The 18937-nt window shown below is 42.7% G+C and overlaps 1 protein-coding gene, 1 non-coding gene and 1 pseudogene across 2 annotated transcripts; 2 read left to right on the top strand and 1 right to left on the bottom strand.

Moving 5' to 3' along the window:
* The first annotated feature begins 877 nt into the window (after positions 1–877).
* On the top strand, positions 878–954 carry trnaa-ugc (transfer RNA alanine (anticodon UGC)). Its single transcript has one exon. It is a non-coding gene; the product is annotated as a tRNA-Ala (tRNA).
* Positions 955–4108: 3154 nt separating this feature from the next.
* On the bottom strand, positions 4109–6054 carry LOC129861501 (uncharacterized). The gene is made up of 3 exons (XM_055932881.1): positions 5994–6054; positions 4944–5450; positions 4109–4293 (listed from the first exon to the last, which is right to left on the bottom strand). The coding sequence occupies exons 1-3, from the start codon at positions 6052–6054 to the stop codon at positions 4109–4111; spliced, it is 753 nt and encodes a 250-aa protein (XP_055788856.1).
* A 4588-nt stretch (positions 6055–10642) lies between these two features.
* On the top strand, positions 10643–14699 carry LOC129861500 (serine/threonine-protein kinase SBK2-like; annotated as a pseudogene).
* Positions 14700–18937: the final 4238 nt, after the last annotated feature.

The raw sequence follows: 18937 nt of genomic DNA, 5'->3' as shown, positions 1-18937 counted from the left end.
CAAAGACAACTTCCCACAAAGACACAAAAAAGGGCTACCTAAGTATGGTTCTCAATCAGAGACAACGATAGACAGCTGTCCCTGATTGAGAACCCTACCCGGCCAAAACATAGAAATACAAATAATAGAACGGAAGAACATAGAATGCCCACCCCAAATCACACCCTGACCAAACCAAAATAGAGACATAAAAAGGATCTCTAAGGTCAGGACGTGACAGACACTCATTCCCTCACAAACTCCATCACCAGTTGTGGAAAAAGTACTGAAATATCCAACTCAAGTAGAAGTGAAATGACGGACTTAAAAAATATATAATGCTTAGGGCTTAATCGATTCAGGGCATGGAATCTTGACATAAGCAGGTAAGCTAATAGTTGACAGATAGTGGAAAGGATGCTCAATGCCTAATGATCTAATTTTATCAAAGGTAAGTATTCTAGCTGTTTTATCCAACGCATATCAATTGATTCATTAACCAAAACTGAGAAGGAATGAACCCTATGATATGCTAGTAGGCTTATCCAACTGTGTTGACGGGTCGGCGAATGGAACAACAACTATAAAGACAATGAGGACTAGACAAGACAAAAGCTGCATACAGGAGCTCGTAAAACGTCATTTTATTCTCAAGAGAAGCAACCCCCATCTCAAACAGTTCACGTGACAGATAGGAATTTATATTGTTGGCACAGGTCAGACATAGGTCATCAGCTCCAATTTCCACTCAAAATAAAAAAAATAATCAGAAAATCCTGTATTGATAAATCAACTTGAATTCAGAGGTTGATGTAAAATCCGCTAGTAAATGTACATTTGTGTACCTCCATTTAACATGATATGTTATGTTCTCCAATTCGTATGATATGTTACGAATGGCTCCCGTGTGGCTCAGTTGGTAGAGCATGGCGCTTGCAACGCCAGGGTTGTGGGTTCGATTCCCACGGGGGGCCAGTGTATGAATGTATGTACTTGTAAGTCGCTCTGGATAAGAGCGTCTGCTAAATGACTTAAATGTAAATGAATTGGAACGGCCAGGTTGGGCAAATAGCCTGCCCACACACCTGTCATGTGAAAGGGGTTTGTTAAGTGAAAAAATGTACCTGTGAACAATCTTATGATCAAGTTATGTTTACCTCTTTCCACAGGGCGACATGATAATCCCTTTAAAAGTGTCCCTACCGTCACAGATCTTCATGCGTAATGCTGCGTGGACTTAAAGGCCTACAGCAGATGAAGCATCTTGTTGTCTGTATCAAATTTCTGTTGTGATTCAATGCCGTATTCAACACGTTAGTCAATGTAAGAAAAGCACACCACCACCATATCACTGCAAACTTCAAGTCAGGAACAGGTAAAATCAAGGGCCTCGAAAAGAAGTTTAACATGGTTATCCAACTATTGAATTACATTCATCAAGACCTTCATTGAGAACATTTAACATTCTGGATATGGTCAGATAGTTAGCAGAGCTTTACAACTGTCAGAGGCCTTGAGTGACATTTCCATTCATATGTTTTGCTCCAAAATGCAGTAATATGTCTTCAGTTGGTGCTGTGGAGATCAACAATTCAGAGAAAGGTTAGTTTCACTAGATGGCAGCATTTTACCTCCAATCTGACGTCGCCAGTCTGACATTGCCTCGAAGCAAATATTCTGTGTGTGTGTGCGAGCTCATGCGTGCTTGCGTGAAATAGCACATATGGAATCATGTAGTAATCAAAACGATGTTAAACAAATCAAAACATATTTGAGATTCTTCAAAGTAGCTACCCTTTGCCTTGAAGACAGCTTTGCACACTCTCTACCAGCTTCATGAGGTAGTCATCTGGAATGCATTTCAATTAACAGGTGTGCCTTGTTAAAAGTGAATTTGTGGAATTTCTTTCCTTCTTAATGCGTTTAAGCCAATCAGTTGTGTTGTGACAAGGTAGGGGGGGGGGGGGGTATACAGAAGATAGCACTATTTGGTAAAAGACCAAGTCCACATTATGGTAAGAACAGCTAAAATCAGCAAAGAGAAACGACAGTCCATCATTACTTTAAGACATGAAGGTCAGCCAATACAGAAAATTCTTCAAGTGCAGTTGTAAAATAGAATCAAGCGCTATGATGAAACTGGCTCTCATGAGGACCTACACAAGAAAGGAAGATCCAGAGTTACCTCTGCTGCAGAGGATACGTTCATTAGAGTTACCAGCCTCAGAAATTGCAGCCCAAATAAATGCTTCACAGAGTTCAAGTAACAGACGCATCTCAACATCAACTGTTCAGAGGAGACTGAGTGAATCAGGCCTTCATGGTCGAATTTTTGCAAAGAAACCACTACGAAAGGACACCAATAAGAAGAAGATACTTGATTGGGCCAAGAAACAAGAACAGTGGACATTTTTTATTTATTTATTTATTTTACCGTTATTTTACCAGGTAAGTTGACTGAGAACACGTTCTCATTTGCAGCAACGACCTGGGGAATAGTTACAGGGGAGAGGAGGGGGATGAATGAGCCAATTGTAAACTGGGGATTATTAGGTGACCATGATGGTTTGAGGGCCAGATTCGGAATTTAGCCAGGACACAGCAGCAACACTCATTAGACTGGTGGAATTCTGTCCTTTGGTCTGACGAGTCCAAATTTGATATTTTTGGTTCCAACCGCCGTGTCTTTGTGAGACGCAGAGTAGGTGAACGGATGATCTCCACATGTGTGGTTCCCACCATGGAGCATGGAGGAGGAGGTGTGATGGTGTGGGGGTGCTTTCCCAGGGACATTGTCTGTGATTTTCTTTTAATTCAAGGCAAACTTAACCAGCATTGCTACCGCAGCATTCTGCAGCGATATGCCATCCCATCTGGTCTGCGCTTAGTGGGACTATCATTTATTTTTCAAAAGGACAATGACCCAACACACCTCCAGGCTGTGTAAGGGCTATTTGACCAAGAAGGAGAGTAATGAAGTGCTGCATCAGATGATCTGGCCTCCACAATCACCCAACCTCAAACCAATTGAGATGGTTTGGCATGAGTTGGACCGCAGAGTGAAGGAAAAGCAGCCAACAAGTGCTCAGCATATGTGGGAACTCCTTCAAGACTGTTGGAAAAACATTCCAGGTGAAGCTGGTTGAGAGAATGCCAAGAGTGTGCAAAGCTGTCATTGAGGCAAACGGTGGCTACTTTGAAGAATCTCAAATACAAAATATATTTTGATTTGTTGAACACTTTTTTGGTTACTACATGATTCCAAATGTGTTATTTCATGGTTTTGATGTCTTCACTATTATTCTGCAATGTAGAAAATATTAAAAATAAAGTGTGTCCAAACTTTTGACTGGTACTGTTTTTATGTGAACATCCCTTCAAATTAGTGGATTCGGCTAGTTCAAGCCACACCTGTTGCTGACAGGTGTATACAATTAAGCACACAGCCATGAAATCTCCATAGACAATCATTGGTAGTAGAATGGTCTTACTGATGAGCTCAGTGACTTTAAACGTGACACCGTCATAGGATGCTGCCTTTCCAACAAGTCAGTTTGTTACATTTCTGCCCTGCTAGAGCTGCTGCAGTCAACTGTAAGTGCTGTTATTGTGAAGTGGAAAGTCTAAGGGCAACAACGACTCAGCCGTGAAGTGGTAGACCACACAAGCCCACAGCACGAGACCGCCGAGTACTGAAGCGAGCAGTGTGTGAAAATGATCTGTCCTCGGTTGCAACACTCACTACCGAGTTCCAAACTGCATATGAAAGAAATATCAGCACAAGAGCTGTTCGTCGGGAGCTTCACGAAGTGGGTTTCCGTGGTCGAACAGCAGCACACAAGCCTAAGATAACCATGTGATAACCACAAGCCTAAGATAACCACTATTATAGCAGCATACGGGGGACCAACTCCATATTAATGCCCATGATGTTGGAATGAGATGTTTGACAAGCAGGTTTCCACATACTTTTGGCCATGTAGTGTACCTTTGTTGTCAACATGTCATCATGACATAAGTCACTGCGCTTTACACTTCATTACCAAAGCTTGTAAAGTGCAGCAGTCCAAAGCTATAAAAATTCACTGGAACCACTGCACTCTAGAAAAGTGGAACAATGTCAGTGACTTCACACTACCTTTGGAGTGGTGAGGGCTGGGACCTTCATAGGGGTGAGGGTTGGGGTCTTTGTGGTGGCGAGGGCTGGGACCTTCGTAGGGGTCAGGTTTGGAGCCTTCACAGTGGGTTTTGGCTTGGGGCCTTTGTAGTGGTGCGGGTTGGGCTTGGATTCTTTGTCGTGGTGAGGATTGTGGCCTTCATAGGGGTGAGATTGGTGCCTTTGTAGGGGTGAGGGTTGGGGCTTTGTAGTGGTGAAATTAGTGCCTTCATAGTGGTAAGGTTTGGGGCCTTGGTAGTGGTAAGGGTTGGGGCCTTGGTAGTAGTGAGGGTTGGGGCCTGGGGCATTGGTAGTGGTGAGGGTTGGGGCCTGGGGCCTTGGTATTGGTAAGGTTTGGGGCCTTGGTAGTGGTAAGGGTTGGGGTCTGGGGCCTTGGTAGTGGTGAGGGTTGGGGCCTTCATAGTGGTAAGGGTTGGGGCCTGGGGCCTTGGTAGTGGTAAGGGTTGGGGCCTTGGTAGTGGTGAGGGTTGGGGCCTGGGGCCTTGGTAGTGGTAAGGGTTGGGGCCTTGGTAGTGGTGAGGGTTGGGGCCTGGGACCTTGGTAGTGGTAAGGGTTGGGGCCTGGGGCCTTGGTAATGGTAAGGGTTGGGGCCTTGGTAGTAGTGAGGGTTGTGGCCTGGGGCTTTGGTAGTGATGAGGGTTGGGGCTTGGGGCCTTGGTAGTGTTAAGGGTTGGGGCCTGGGGCCTTGGTAGTGGTGGGGGTTGGGGCCGTGGTAGTGGTAAGGGTTGGGGCCTTGGTAGTAGTGAGGGTTGGGGCCTGGGGCATTGGTAGTGGTAAGGGTTGGGGCCTGGGGCCTTGGTAATGGTAAGGGTTGGGGCCTTGGTAGTAGTGAGGGTTGGGGCCTGGGGCATTGGTAGTGGTAAGGGTTGGGGCCTGGGGCCTTGGTAATGGTAAGGGTTGGGGCCTTGGTAGTAGTGAGGGTTGGGGCCTGGGGCCTTGGTAGTGGTGAGGGTTGGGGCCTGGGGCATTGGTAGTGGTAAGGGTTGGGGCCTGGGGCCTTGGTAGTGGTAACGGTTGGGGCCTGGGGTCTCAGGTCTTAGGGAGTGGTAAGGGTTGGGGCCTGGGGCCTTGGTAGTGGTGAGGGTTGGGGTCTGGGGCCTTGGTAGTGGTGAGGGTTGGGGCCTGGGGCCTTTGTAGTGGTAAGGGTTGGGGCCTTGGTAGTGGTGAGGGTTGGGGTCTGGGGACTTGGTTGTGGTGAGGTTTGGGGTCTGGGGCCTTTGTAGTGGTGACGGTTGGTGCCTGGGGCCTTGGTAGTGGTAAGGGTTGGATCCTTCGTAGTTGTAAGGGTTGGGGCCTTCGCAGTTGTGAGGATTGGGGCCAGGAGTTGAACAAAGACAGGCAGACACGAAGACAGACAGACAGGCAAGAAGACAGACAGACAGGCAGCAGCTGAGGGCACAGAGCTGGGAGGTCGCTGCCTGGTGGAGCTGTCAAGCAGTGTGGTTTATATGGGATCATGTGCCACTGAGACTTGGACAGTAAAGTTACAGTTTATCACGATTAAGATACCCCAAATAATTATGAACAATAATACATATTTTCTCCCAACAGCAGGTGGCCTGGAAAGGGTGTGAGTGTGTGTTTTGAGATTAATTATTTTATTCTCTGAATAGAGACACCCAATTACCCTAAGACCTGTTACCCAGTACATTAGTCCATATTCTCCTCTGAAGAATCATGTTCTGTATAAGTAAACTCAATAGGAATGTTAAACTATATCTTTCCATAGGACTATTGTCCAGAACAGCTGGGAGATATGAACCTTTAGTGAAGTGCCTGATTCCAGCGGCGTTGACCTATTTGTCTTTCTACACCCCTCCATAATTCCATTTCTTACAGACTTTTGGGACGGTTCTGGCCTTGAGGGACACTGGCGCCCAGGAACTCTGTCCTACCATTTCAAAGATCCGAAACATGACAGCCTTAGTCAACCTTGACACCCAAATGTGATGAGCAACCAGCCGTTAGACACTCCACAATGTACATAAATCACATAGGTTTCAAACCACTTTGTCATGGCCTACAATGAGTTATTATGAATGCTTCTGGTAAAATAACAATATAGTTCAATTCTATTTAAATTACCTTATAAAGCAATTGTGAAGACAATAATATTCAGTGCTTGACTAGGTAAATACACTGAGAAGAAAACTTAAAATCAGGAAGTCACATTGAAATAGACATACCGTTAAACACAACTCAACCCAACACAACTCAACTCAACATAACTCAAGCCAAAACAACTCAACCCAACCCATCACAACTCAACATAACTCAACCCAACACAACTCAACTCAACATAACTCAACACAACCCATCACAACTCAACATAACTCAAGCCAAAACAACTCACCCTAACCCATCACAACTCAACACAATTCAACCCAACTGAACATCCCAACACAACTCAACCCAGCACAAGCCGGGTGCACAAAGTATCTGCACAAAGTTTCTGACCCGACTGTAGATCCCAGAATGACTAGTTCAGGTTGACCCATACAGACAGACAGACAGAGAGACAGAGAGACAGACAGACAGACAGACAGACAGACAGACAGACAGACAGACAGACAGACAGACAGACAGACAGACAGACAGACAGACAGGGAATTCAGAAAGTATTCAGACCCCTTGACTTTTTCCACATTTTGTTACGTTACAGCCTTATTCTAAAATGGATTAAATAGTTTTTTTCCCTTATCACACACAATACCCCATAATGACAAAGCACAAACAGATTTTTTGAATTGTTTTGCAAAAAACTTTGTTGAAGTACCTTTAGCAGCGATAACAGCCTCAAGTCTTCTTCAGTATGATGCTACAAGCTTGGCACACCTGTATTTAGGAGTTTCTCCCATTCTTCTCTGCATATCTTCTCAAGCTCTGTCAGGTTGGATGGGAAGCATAGCTGCACAGCTATTTTCAAGTCTCTCCAGAAATGTTCGATCGGGTTCAAGTCCGGGCTCTGGCTGAGCCACTCAAGGTCATTCAGAGACTTGTCCAAAAGCCACTCCTGCGTTGTCTTGGCTGTGTGCTTAGGGTCGTTGTCCTGTTGGAAGGTGAACCTTTGCCCCAGTCTGAGGTCCTGAGTGCTCCCGAGCAGGTTTTCATCAAGGATCTCTCTGTACTTTGCTCCGTTCATCTTTCCCTCAATCCTGACTAGTCTCTTAGTCCCTGCCACTGAAAACATCTCCACAGCATGATGCTGCCACCACCATGCTTCACCGTAGGGATGGTGCCAGGTTTCCTCCAGACGTGACGCTTGGCATTCAGTCCAAAGAGTTCAATCTTGGTTTCATCAAAGCAGAGAATCTTGTTTCTCATGGACTGAGTCCAAGCGGGCTGTCATGTGCCTTTTTAGTGAGGAGTGACATCCATCTGGTCAGTCTACCATAAACGCCCGATTGGTGGAGTGATGCAGAGATGGTTGTCCTTCTGGAAGGTTCCCATCTCCACAGAGGAACTCTGGAGCTCTGTCAGAGTGATCATCAGGTTCTTGGTCACCTCCTTGACTAAGGCTCCAACATCTTCCATTTAAGAATGATGGAGGCCACTGTGTTCTTGGGGACCTTCAATGCTGCAGAAATGTTTTGGTACCCTTCCCCAGATCTGTGTTTCGATGCAATCCGGTCTCGGAGCTCTATGGACAATTTCTTCGACCTCATGGCTTGCTTTTTGCTCTGACTTGCACTGTCAACTGTGGGACCTTATATAGACAATTAAATTTACCACATGTGGACTCAAATCAAGTTGTAGAAACATCTCAAGGATGATCAACGGTAACAGGATACACCTGAGCTCAATTTCAAGTCTCATAGCAAAGGGTCTGAATACTTATGTAAATAAGGTATTTCTGTTTTTAATTTTTAATAAATTTGCAAACATTTCTAAAAAACAGTTTTTGCTTCGTCATTATGCCGTATTGTGTGTAGATTGATGAGGAAACGTTTTTTTTTTAAATTCATTTTAGAATTAGGATGTAACGTAACACAATGTGGAAAAAGGGAAGGGGTCTGAATAGTTTCCGAATACACTGTACATACTGCTTGAGTACATTCATGGCTGGCACTTTGGGCTCTGCAGATAAGCCCCGTGTTGCACTGGACCTGGACCCATCTCAGCCAGGACAACCAGCGGTGACCCAGCCGGCCAAAAGCCAATAGAAAGCTGGTTGCAACAGTCTGGATGCGTCACCAGTATATATGGTTGAACAAATAGAGGTTTTGGATCTGCTTTAGATCCTGTAATAAGATAAAGGATTCCGTGCTGACTTATCAGTTTCCTTCATGTCAGCAGTGACAGCTAAACCACACTGCGTGTGGTGAGGTAATCTAGTCAGAACATCAGTTCAAGCATATGTGGTCTGTTCAATGAGTACATTCTCAGAGTGTTTACGTCGGCTTGGTTACAGAGCAATGAGGACCTAACTACAACGTGGTTGGAAGTGTGTGGGGGGTGTTGTGGCGTCAACTGTAAAACGGAAAAGGGGCCCGCCCTACACACCTGTTTTGCTCTCAAATCCTTTATACAAATAAATGTTTTTTTATTGAAAGAAATATCAGGCAACAACTTTTTATCCTGTTACATTTGTGACTGGAGAGTGACACAGGGCTAATACAGTATAGTCTCTTCACTGTGTGTGACTGAGACTAATACAGGGCTAATACAGTATACTCTCTTCACTGTGTGTGACTGAGACTAATACAGGGCTAATACAGTATACTCTCTTCACTGTGTGTGAATGAGACTAATACAGGGCTAATACAGTATACTCTCTTTACTGTGCTCAAGTCTTTACTAAAGATAAGCATGAGTGTATTGTTAAACACACCTGCCAATGTGTCCTTTTACTGTCCTGTGAGTATGGAGCACATTGAGGTTATAGTGGTGTGAGCACATGTACCCTTGGTTCCCCCGAGGAGTTATATTGGTGTGTGTGTGTGCGCCCATACTGGGGCATTCAGAAGTGGTCTCTGTAGTAGCTGTAGCCCTCCTCTCACCCTGGTTCACTCAGCCAGCCACACGGCTCTCTGATCCACAGCACAGCTGCAGTAAGGTGAGGGAAGGACAGAGGGACACTCAGCCAGCCACACGGCTCTCTGATCCACAGCACAGCCGCAGTAAGGTGAGGGAAGGACAGAGGGACACTCAGCCTGCCACACGGCTCTCTGATCCACAGCACGGCTGCAGTAAGGTGAGGGAAGGACAGAGGGACACTCAGCCTGAGCTATGCTTGCTACACTAATTTCTACATGCATATCACATGCCGGTTGTGTGTATGGGTGTTTGTGTGTTTGTGTGTTTGATGCAGCGTGTGTGCATGTTGGTTGTTCAAGGCCAATGGGATCCTCTACTAAAAAGGTAAGAGAGGTAACCATGAATCATCAATTAATCCGTTTCCTAAACAGTATTTTGGTTGATGTAATTTTTAATGCATGAGTATGTAGTGCCAAATGCAATGAAAAAATAGCAGATTTGTGAAACCATAGTTTTTGTTATGCATATCATATAGGTATGAGATTTTATATGTACTTCGACACCAATTATATATCTACGCCTACAAAATGTGCATTAATACGTCTTTCAGGCGTGGCTTGGGTAGTGCAAAACAGGATCATTTTTTAAGATAATGCATGATATGATGACAGAAACACTAAAAGTAGTCTAAATTTATAAGTAGATCTTTTCAATATTGAATGTGAAAAACTATCAATTGTGATTGTGAAACACACATTGCTTCCTTTTGTTTAATACTTTAAAGATTGAAAACATATGTAAAAAATAGTGATCCTACAAAATCAGTTCTAATGTTATTTATATTTTGTTCAAACATTAAATTCAATCTATGAAATAACCTAAATTAATAACATTGGAACTGATTTTGTAGGAGCACAATTTTTTTATTTTTTATTGACAATTGTGAAATAAACTGTACATACAATATGCATCTGTTTCAGAACATTTTATTATACAATAATTCAAAATAACTGATTTGGGGTAACTAATTTTAAGTCCAACAGAATTTGATATTTGTACTGTAATAGTTTACATTATTTCCATAGGCAATTATAATAAATGGTTGTTGAATTAATTGAATGTATCTTTATTGTCTACGTTTTAATTAGGCATTTACAGTATACTGCTACAATTACAGCGACATGTTCGTTCACCACACAGTACCGTATAACGGGGATAATAATTTCCTGATTAGGTTTGTTATGAATCACTGTTGCTGAGTTTTCAGCAGTCAGTGTGATTATTTGCTATTTTATTTTACCTCAGCTTTCACAAAACATACAAATCTTTGAGAAGTATTTAGGCTGTCACGTATAAGATAACCAGGCCATACAGAAATACATGTTCGGTGTAATCCACCCTGTCATTAAAAATACTCCATTGATAATTCTGAACACCTGCAACAAGTCTACATAACATTTAATCTCATAATTGTTATACTGTGAAATGATAGGTTTTGTATTAGTGTGCATGAGTAAGCGTTGAACAGAGACTGGGTGGCCAGTTCCGCTCAGCTGAAAGGTGTCACAGAGGTAGAGGGACATACAGTTACAGTAGTAAGACTGGCTATGGATTCCTCTCTTTTCTGCAGATTGTCTTTGTGGTTCACCCCCTATTGACTGTCAATCAATTATTAGGATTGGCTTGATAAATACATTTGTTTAAAAAAATTATTTAAAACTCAAATTTGAGCTCTGTTGTCTTGGTATAAACTGGGAATATATACAGATGTAGAATCTTATCACCCTGATGCAGGAGAACTTTCCTACAATGCAGGAAATGTCAAATTTGAAATGTATTTGAGGTTTAAAAACGCTTCTAAAGTTTGTAATATCCAATTAGAAATTTCAGACATGATTTTCCTTTACGAAAAAGGTATCAACCCCTACAAAAACGTCCATTAATTATAATATAATAATTTACATTTCCTGTTACTGCAGTATTATTTTCCTGCCGTAGCAAACCAGCTCAAATTAAGATCCTACATCTGTAGTGTGTTTACATCAATACTTGTTTGTTGTGAATTGCACAGAGGCATTGATTGGACCATAGCAATCATTAACCCATGGCTCTCTGATTGTCAGATTTGATTGACAGAAAGAGAGAGTTCGATTGAGCTGGGCCTTGATGAGCTGATGGATCTGACGGCGCAGAGCCTGAGCCTCCTAGAGATTAAAGAGCACTTCAACATCATCAAGGAAACCGTCCGGGGGGATTGTGACAAGGTGCTGCTGGTCACCCATCGCTGCAGGGGTAAGTCACCTACTCATAGTTTAATAGGTTGAAATGCTACTAGCTTGTCTTTGGTTCAATGACACAATGAAAGATTCATTTATTTCACGTAGCTTGAAAGTGGTTGAAAGTTTTCATATCAAAGTATCCTTAGAATTGGCTTCCTAGTGTAGACTCCTGCCAATTCTGGCCCAAAAATCTGCTAATATAATTTATACTGTCTGCTATTTCTACAGTGTTTTCTACAGTGGTCAAAACATTGCCTACGGTCATAACATTTTGCTAAGTTGTTACAAAAATACAAACTGTCCTGATTAACCTTTATAGACACTAATACAATGTATTCTGTCTTCTAACTGGACAGTGTTTTCTGATCAAAAACCTCATAGTGGTCACACTTGGAAAGTTGTTTTGAAAATGTAAATAGAAACTATGGATGATTTGCAGGAACACCGAGGGCTCTGAAGGTGATGCCAAAAGCCTCCACCAAGCTCCGGGGTTTCCTACGGGAATATTGCATCTCCTTGCACCTGTCCTGCCACTCCTGTATTGTGTGTCTCTCCGGAATCACCTTCCAATCCAATGAGCACTAAGGCTTTGCCCAGGAGCTTGTTATTGGGAGGGACCTTTTTGCCATCATCCAAGCTAAAGTAAAAGAGTAAACTTAACTCGTTGTTTCATTTTGATGTAGTAAATCTGTGACCTATAACGTGTTTAAGAAAACAATTCAAATGTGCATGTTATCAATGTTATTCCTTTGAGTATCCATAAAGCTCAACGTTATTCCTTTGAGTATCCATAAAGCTCAATGTTATTCCTTTGAGTATCCATAAAGCTCAATGTTATTCCTTTGAGTATCCATAAAGCTCAATGTTATTCCTTTGAGTATCCATAAAGCTCAATGTTATTCCTTTGAGTATCCATAAAGCTCAATGTTATTCCTTTGAGTATCCATAAAGCTCAATGTTATTCCTTTGAGTATCCATAAAGCTCAATGTTATTCCTTTGAGTATCCATAAAGCTCAATGTTATTCCTTTGAGTATCCATAAAGCTCAATGTTATTCCTTTGAGTATCCATAAAGCTCAATGTTATTCCTTTGAGTATCCATAAAGCTCAATGTGTTGTCAAAAAAATTCCATATGGACTGTACAGTCTTCTAATTCACATGTTAGACAGGTACAATGAACCCAGAACAAATGGTGTAGCCATGCTGCAAGGCACACTATCCATAACCACTGCGGGGGTGCACATTGCATTATGGGTAGTGTAGGCTTTAAATTATTAACACAAACAACACACCACTCCTCTGCTCACAGGTAGGTATCCCAGAGTGTGCTGTGAAGTGCTGTGTCCTTCAGATCACCAGTGCCCTGGAGTTCATCCACGAGCACGGTCTGGTCCACCGCGACATCAAGCCTGAGAACATGCTGCTGCTGGACAGCCACTGCTGCTGGGTCAGTGCATTTGGAAAGTATACAGACCTCTTCCCCTTTCCCACATTTTGTTACAGCCTTATTCTGAAAAATATAAAATAAAATAAAATAAAAAATGTTTTTAGAAATGTTTGCAAATGTAAAACTGAAATATCCCAATTACATAAGTATTCAGACCCTTTTCTCAGTACTTTGTTGAAATCCATTCCAGTTGACTACCTCATGAAGCTGGTTGAGAGAATGCCAAGAGTGTGCAAAGCTGTTATCAAGGCGAAGGGTGACTACTTTGAAGAATCTCAAATATACAATATGTTTTGATTTGTTTAACACTTTTTTTGTACTACAAATCAAATCAAAGTTTATTTGTCACGTGCGCCGAATACAACAGGTGTAGGTAGACCTTACAGTGAACTGCTTACTTACAGGCTCTAACCAATAGTGCTATTTCATGAGTTATTTCATAGTTTTGATGTCTTCACTATTATTCAACAATGTCAAACATTTAAAAAAAATAAAGAGAAACCCTGGAATGAGTAGGAGTGTCCAAACTTTTGACTGTGGTTCTATGATGATACAAGCTTGGCATACCTGTATTTGGGGAATATCTCCCATTCTTCTCTGCAGATTCTCTCAAGCTCTGTCAGGTTGTATGGGGAGCGTTGCTGCACAGCTATTTTCAGGTCTCTCCAGAGATGTTCGATCGGATTCAAGTCCAGGCTCTGGCTGGGCCACTCAAGGACATTCAGAGACTTGACCCAAAGCCACTCCTGCATTGTCTTGGCTGTGTGCTTAGGGTTGTTGTCCTGTTGGAAGGGGAACCTTCGCCCCAGTCTGAGGTCCTGAGGGCTCCCGAGCAGATATTCATCAAGGATCTCTCTGTACTTTGCTCCGTTCATCTTTCCCTCGATCCTGACTAGTTTCCCAGTCCCTGCCGCTGAAAAACATCCCCCAGCATGATGCTGCAACCACCATGCTTCACCTTAGGGATGGTGCCAGGTTTCCTCCATAAGTGACACTTGGCATTCAGGCCAAAGAGTTCAAACTTGGTTTCATCAGACCAGAGAATCTTGTTTCTTATGGTCTGAATGTCTTTAGGCGCCTTTTGGCAAACTCTGTGTGGGCTGTCATGTGCCTTTTACTGAGGAGTGGCATCTGTCTGGCCACTCTACCACAAAGGCCTGATTGGTGGAGTGTTGCAGAGATGGTTGTCCTTCTGGAAGGTTCTCCCATCTCCACAGAGGAAATCTAGAGCTCTGTCAGAGTGACCATCACCTCCTTGACCAAGGCCCTTCTCCCCTGATTGCTCAGTTTGGCTGCCGGCCAGCTCTAGGCAGAGCCTTGGTGGTTCCAAACTTCTTCCATTCAAGAATGATGGAGGCCACTGTGTTCTTGGGGACCTTCAATGCTGCAGAAATGTTTTGGTACCCTTCCCCCAAATCTGTGTTTCGACACATTCCTGTCTCGGAGCTCTACGGACAATTCCTTCGACCTCATGGCTTGGTTTTTGCTCTGACATGGACTGTCAGCTGGGGGACCTTATATAGACAGGTGTGTGACTTTCCAAATCATGTCCAATCAATTGAATTTACCACAGGTGGACTCCAATCAAGTTGTAGAAACATCTCAAGGATGATCAATGGAAAGAGGATGCAGCTGAGCTCAATTTCAAGTCTCATAGCAAAGGGGCTGAATACTTATGTAAATAAGGTATTTCTGTTTTTTATTTGTAATAAATTTGCTAAAATGTCTAAAAACCTGTTTTCACTTTGTCATTATGGAGTTTTGTGTGTAGATTGCTGAGGATTTTTATCTTTTTTTATCCATTTTATGATAAGGCTGTAACGTAACAAAATGGGGGAAAAGTCAAGGGATCTGAAGACTTTCCAAGGGCACTGCACTGTGTGTTATACACCTGTCAGCAACGGGTGTGGCTGAAATATCCGAAACCACACATTTTAAGGAGTGTCCACATACTTTTGTAACTATGTGCGTGTGTATATATATATATATATATATATATATATATATATATATATATATTACACACACACACACGCACATAATATAATGATATATATTATTGTTAATAATATATATATATATATATATATATATATATATATATATATATATATATATTACACACACACACATATAATATAATAATATATATTATTATTAATAATATATATATATATATATATATATATATATATATATATATTACACACACACACACACACACACACACACACACACACCTAGTTACAAAAGTATGTGGACACCCCTTAAAATGTGTGGTTTCGGATATTTCGGCCACACCCATTGCTGACAGGTGTATAAAACCGAGCACAGAGCCACACAATCTCCATAGACAAACATTGGCAGTAGAATGGCCTTACTGGAGAGCTCATTAACTTTTAACGTGGCACTGTCATGGCATGCCATGCTAGAGCTGCCCCGGTCAACTGTAAGTGCTGTTATTTGAAGTGGAAACGTCTAGGAGCCACAACGGCTCAGCCGCAAAATGGCAGGTCACACACAAGCTCACATAACGGGACCGCCGAGTGCTGAAGTACGTAGCGTGTAAAAATCATCTGTCCTCGGTTGCAACACTCACTATCGAGTTCCATACTGTCTCTAGAAGTAACGTCAGCACAAGAACTGTTCGTCATGAAATGGGTTTCCATGGCAGAGCAGCCGCATGCAAACCTAAGATCCCCATGTGCAATGCCAAGCGTCGGCTGGAGTGGTGTAAAGATCGCCGCCATTGGACACTGGAGCACTGGAAACGCGTTCTCTGGAGTGATGAATTATGCTTCACCATCTGGTAGTTCGACGGACGAATCTGGGTTTGGCGGATGCCAGGAGAACGCTACCTGCCCGAATGCACAGCGCCAGTTGTAAAGTTTGGTGGAGGAGGAATAATGGTCTGGGGCTGTTTTTCATGGTTCAAGCCCCTTAGTTCCAGTGAAGGGAAATCTTAATGCTACAGCATACAATGACATTCCAGACGATTCTGTGCTTCCAACTTTGCGGCAACAGTTTTGGGAAGGCATGACAATGCCCCCATGCACAAAGTGAGGTCCATACAGAAATGGTTTGTCGAGATCCGTGTGGAAGAACTTGACTGGCCTGCACAGAGCCCTGCAATGTTCCAACATCTAGTGGAAAGCCAGAAGAGTGGAGGATGATGCAGCAGCAAAGGCCCCTGATTTTAGAATGAGATGTTCGACAAGCAGGTGTCCACATACTTTTGGTCATGCAGTGTATATGTGAGAACATGTCTCTTTGTGGTAACAGGTTGTTGCGGTGTCACTTCCAGGAAACTACAGAGAATAAATATGACGTTTTCTTACAGGTCCCTCAAATGGTACAGGGGTTTATCTGGTATTGGGGTTTATCTATGTCCATACATGCTTTCCGATGCATCTAATACACACTTTTGTAGTACTACACAGCATATATAAAACATGTGAACAAAAATCATAATGTAAAATGACAAGCCTATTCATTGATGGTCAATATATCAACTACATGGTTAAAGAATAGGTAAAGACACATTCACATATGAAGACAATGTTCCCTCCTGTCCTTTTCCCTTTCTGATATTCTGCATAGCACCAGAGACATGTGAAACATGTGAAAGACAGGGACATGTGAAAGACAAGCCTATATACTATATATAAGTGGATTCTAATGTTAGAATGTTTTGCAAAAATGGAACGCCTGTTAAACCAGTCTTTTCCTAGTATTTTCCATTAGGCATCCTAACACGACCAAACGAACAGAAAAGGAAAAAGGGATCGGTGGCGGCTAGTAGACAGGTGACGACGACCGACGAGCACCGCCCGAACAGGCAGGGGAGCCAGCTTCGGTGGTAGTCGTGACAGGGACAGTGAAATTAGTATGATATGCTACGTTTGGTATGGTTACATAAGAATGATGGTTACTTAACCTTTTCACATGTGAGTTCCAAATATCATTAACGGCTGCCCCAGCGTGAGTTTTTTTTTTTATGTGCGTGATGTCAGAATGTGATTGTTACGCAACATGGACAGTTAACCCGCGCTACCCTCAAACCAAGGCACGCTGCCTGCTAATTATCTAAAGGCTATGTTTCAACTTCTCAATTTCTAATTATTTTCTAACAACAGTTTGAATTGAGGTATGTTCCGCCTCCTCGTTAATTCGCATAAGAAGTTGCCCATTTCACTGTTGCGGACAATTTATGTTTGAGGCTTTACTCAACTGGACAAACACGAGATCCCAAGCACTTCCCCAGATCAAGTATGCTGACATTTTCACATCTCTAGTCAGAACCCTTTTAGCTAACCCTTCCCATAACACAAACTTTTTCCCCCTGACAAATTTTCTGTCTGGCACCTGTGGCGGAAGAATCAGAATTAGCTGTGTAACATAGATAATTAAGATGTCTTATCTGCATAGTATACTTATGTGATATACTTGTTATTAGAATGTATCCCTTCGGACTCTGGTGTTGGCAGTTGCACTTCTTCCCTCAGCTGGGGCTCAGTCACCTGGGGCCCAGAGAGGGGAGAGGTCAGGCTTGTCTTTCACATGTCCCTGGTGCTATGCAGAATATCAGAAAGGGAAAAGGACAGGAGGGAACATTGTCTTCATATGTGAATGTGTCTTTACCTACTGCAAACCATCTGAAGGGATGTTCTGATTAATGGGAACCAATTACTTGTCTCCACAATGTCTGTGCACCAGTCACTCCCTCCTTTGGCTTTGGGGGATGTGTGTGGTAGTGTCTGGAACCATTGTATGTCATCTCTAATGTTGCACTTATCCTGGAATAATGTATGACCTAGAGGCTCACTCCCCTCAGTGAGCTTTCCAGGAGTGTGGTCAAGAAGGGGTTTTACTTGAGATGGAAGTATCTGGAGTTGACAATTGATTTATGCCATTGGTCGAGTTGGTGTTTTTGTGCTATGAGCACCAGGAACGAGATCAGAACCTCGTCTTAGGGGCCAAACTGAACGATAATATATAGCGAATTGTATCTGGCTACGGGATATTCCTTTCTCATTTAAAAAGTCTCACCTTGTGACTCGTTCCAAACACCTGTGGTTTGTTATGAAGACTAGGGGGTGGATCTTTGCTATAAAAGATCTCAGTAGCCTTTGTGTTGGCGCTCTCAACGGATCATCAGAGATGGTGATTCGTCGACCAGCCATCGCTATTGCAAAGCTCTCACTATTAAAGATTTAGTTGAAGTATAACTCTGACTTGTGTGATAAGTTTGTCTCTCCTCATTTTATGGTAAAGAAATGAACCACCACACACCCGCATTGCCTTCATTGTTGTTTTCCTTACATATAATAACTTTGGACATATCATGTTGTCATTTCTACTGTAGTGCACTGTATGTATGTATGACGCATCATGTATTTTCTGTTTTATTCACGTTTTTCAAATACTGGTGGTACATCATGAATTCAGATTCTTGCGTAGATTGTAATGGACACATGTGATGTGTGTAAAATACTTTTTTAAGGTTTTATGGTGCTTTGAAGACAACTGGGAACTCGGAAAAACACAAGGTCAAATCATGATGTCAGTGATCTTCAGGTCGAATAGTCAGAGCTCGAGAAAGAGGCCCGAGTTCCCAAGTTGGAATTCCGAGTTGGATGACAGTTCAAAAATGTATTTTTCTAGAGTTCCCAGTTGTCTTGATTGCACTAAAGGCAGAAGTCTGAGATTTCCAAGATCCCAGCTAACCAGTTCCCAGTTGTTTTGAACACACTAAAGTCAGAAGTCTGAGACTTCCGAGTTCCCAGCTCCGAGTTCCCAGTTGTTTTGAACACGGCATCAGATTGTAACTATGGTACGTCAGGGTTGCTAGCTCAGACCCCCCCCCCCCCCTTCCTGGGGTTTTATTTGTATATATGTTTTATTTTATTTAGCTTATAAACTTCTCCTTTGTTTGCCCCCCATATATTGATAAATCCCCCACCATAGTAATATTTCCCCCCCACAAATTATATGAACCCTGCCACCAACCCTCCTAAAGTGGTTTCATCCATATCTAGCAATCCTGTTTAGCTTCCGCACTACAGTTAGGCTAGGCA

The sequence above is a fragment of the Salvelinus fontinalis genome, chromosome 8, assembly GCF_029448725.1.
Source record: "Salvelinus fontinalis isolate EN_2023a chromosome 8, ASM2944872v1, whole genome shotgun sequence".
Lineage (NCBI taxonomy): Eukaryota > Metazoa > Chordata > Actinopteri > Salmoniformes > Salmonidae > Salvelinus > Salvelinus fontinalis.
The sequence above is the reverse complement of the archived record's forward strand: the minus strand, read 5'-3'. Positions and strand labels throughout refer to the sequence as shown.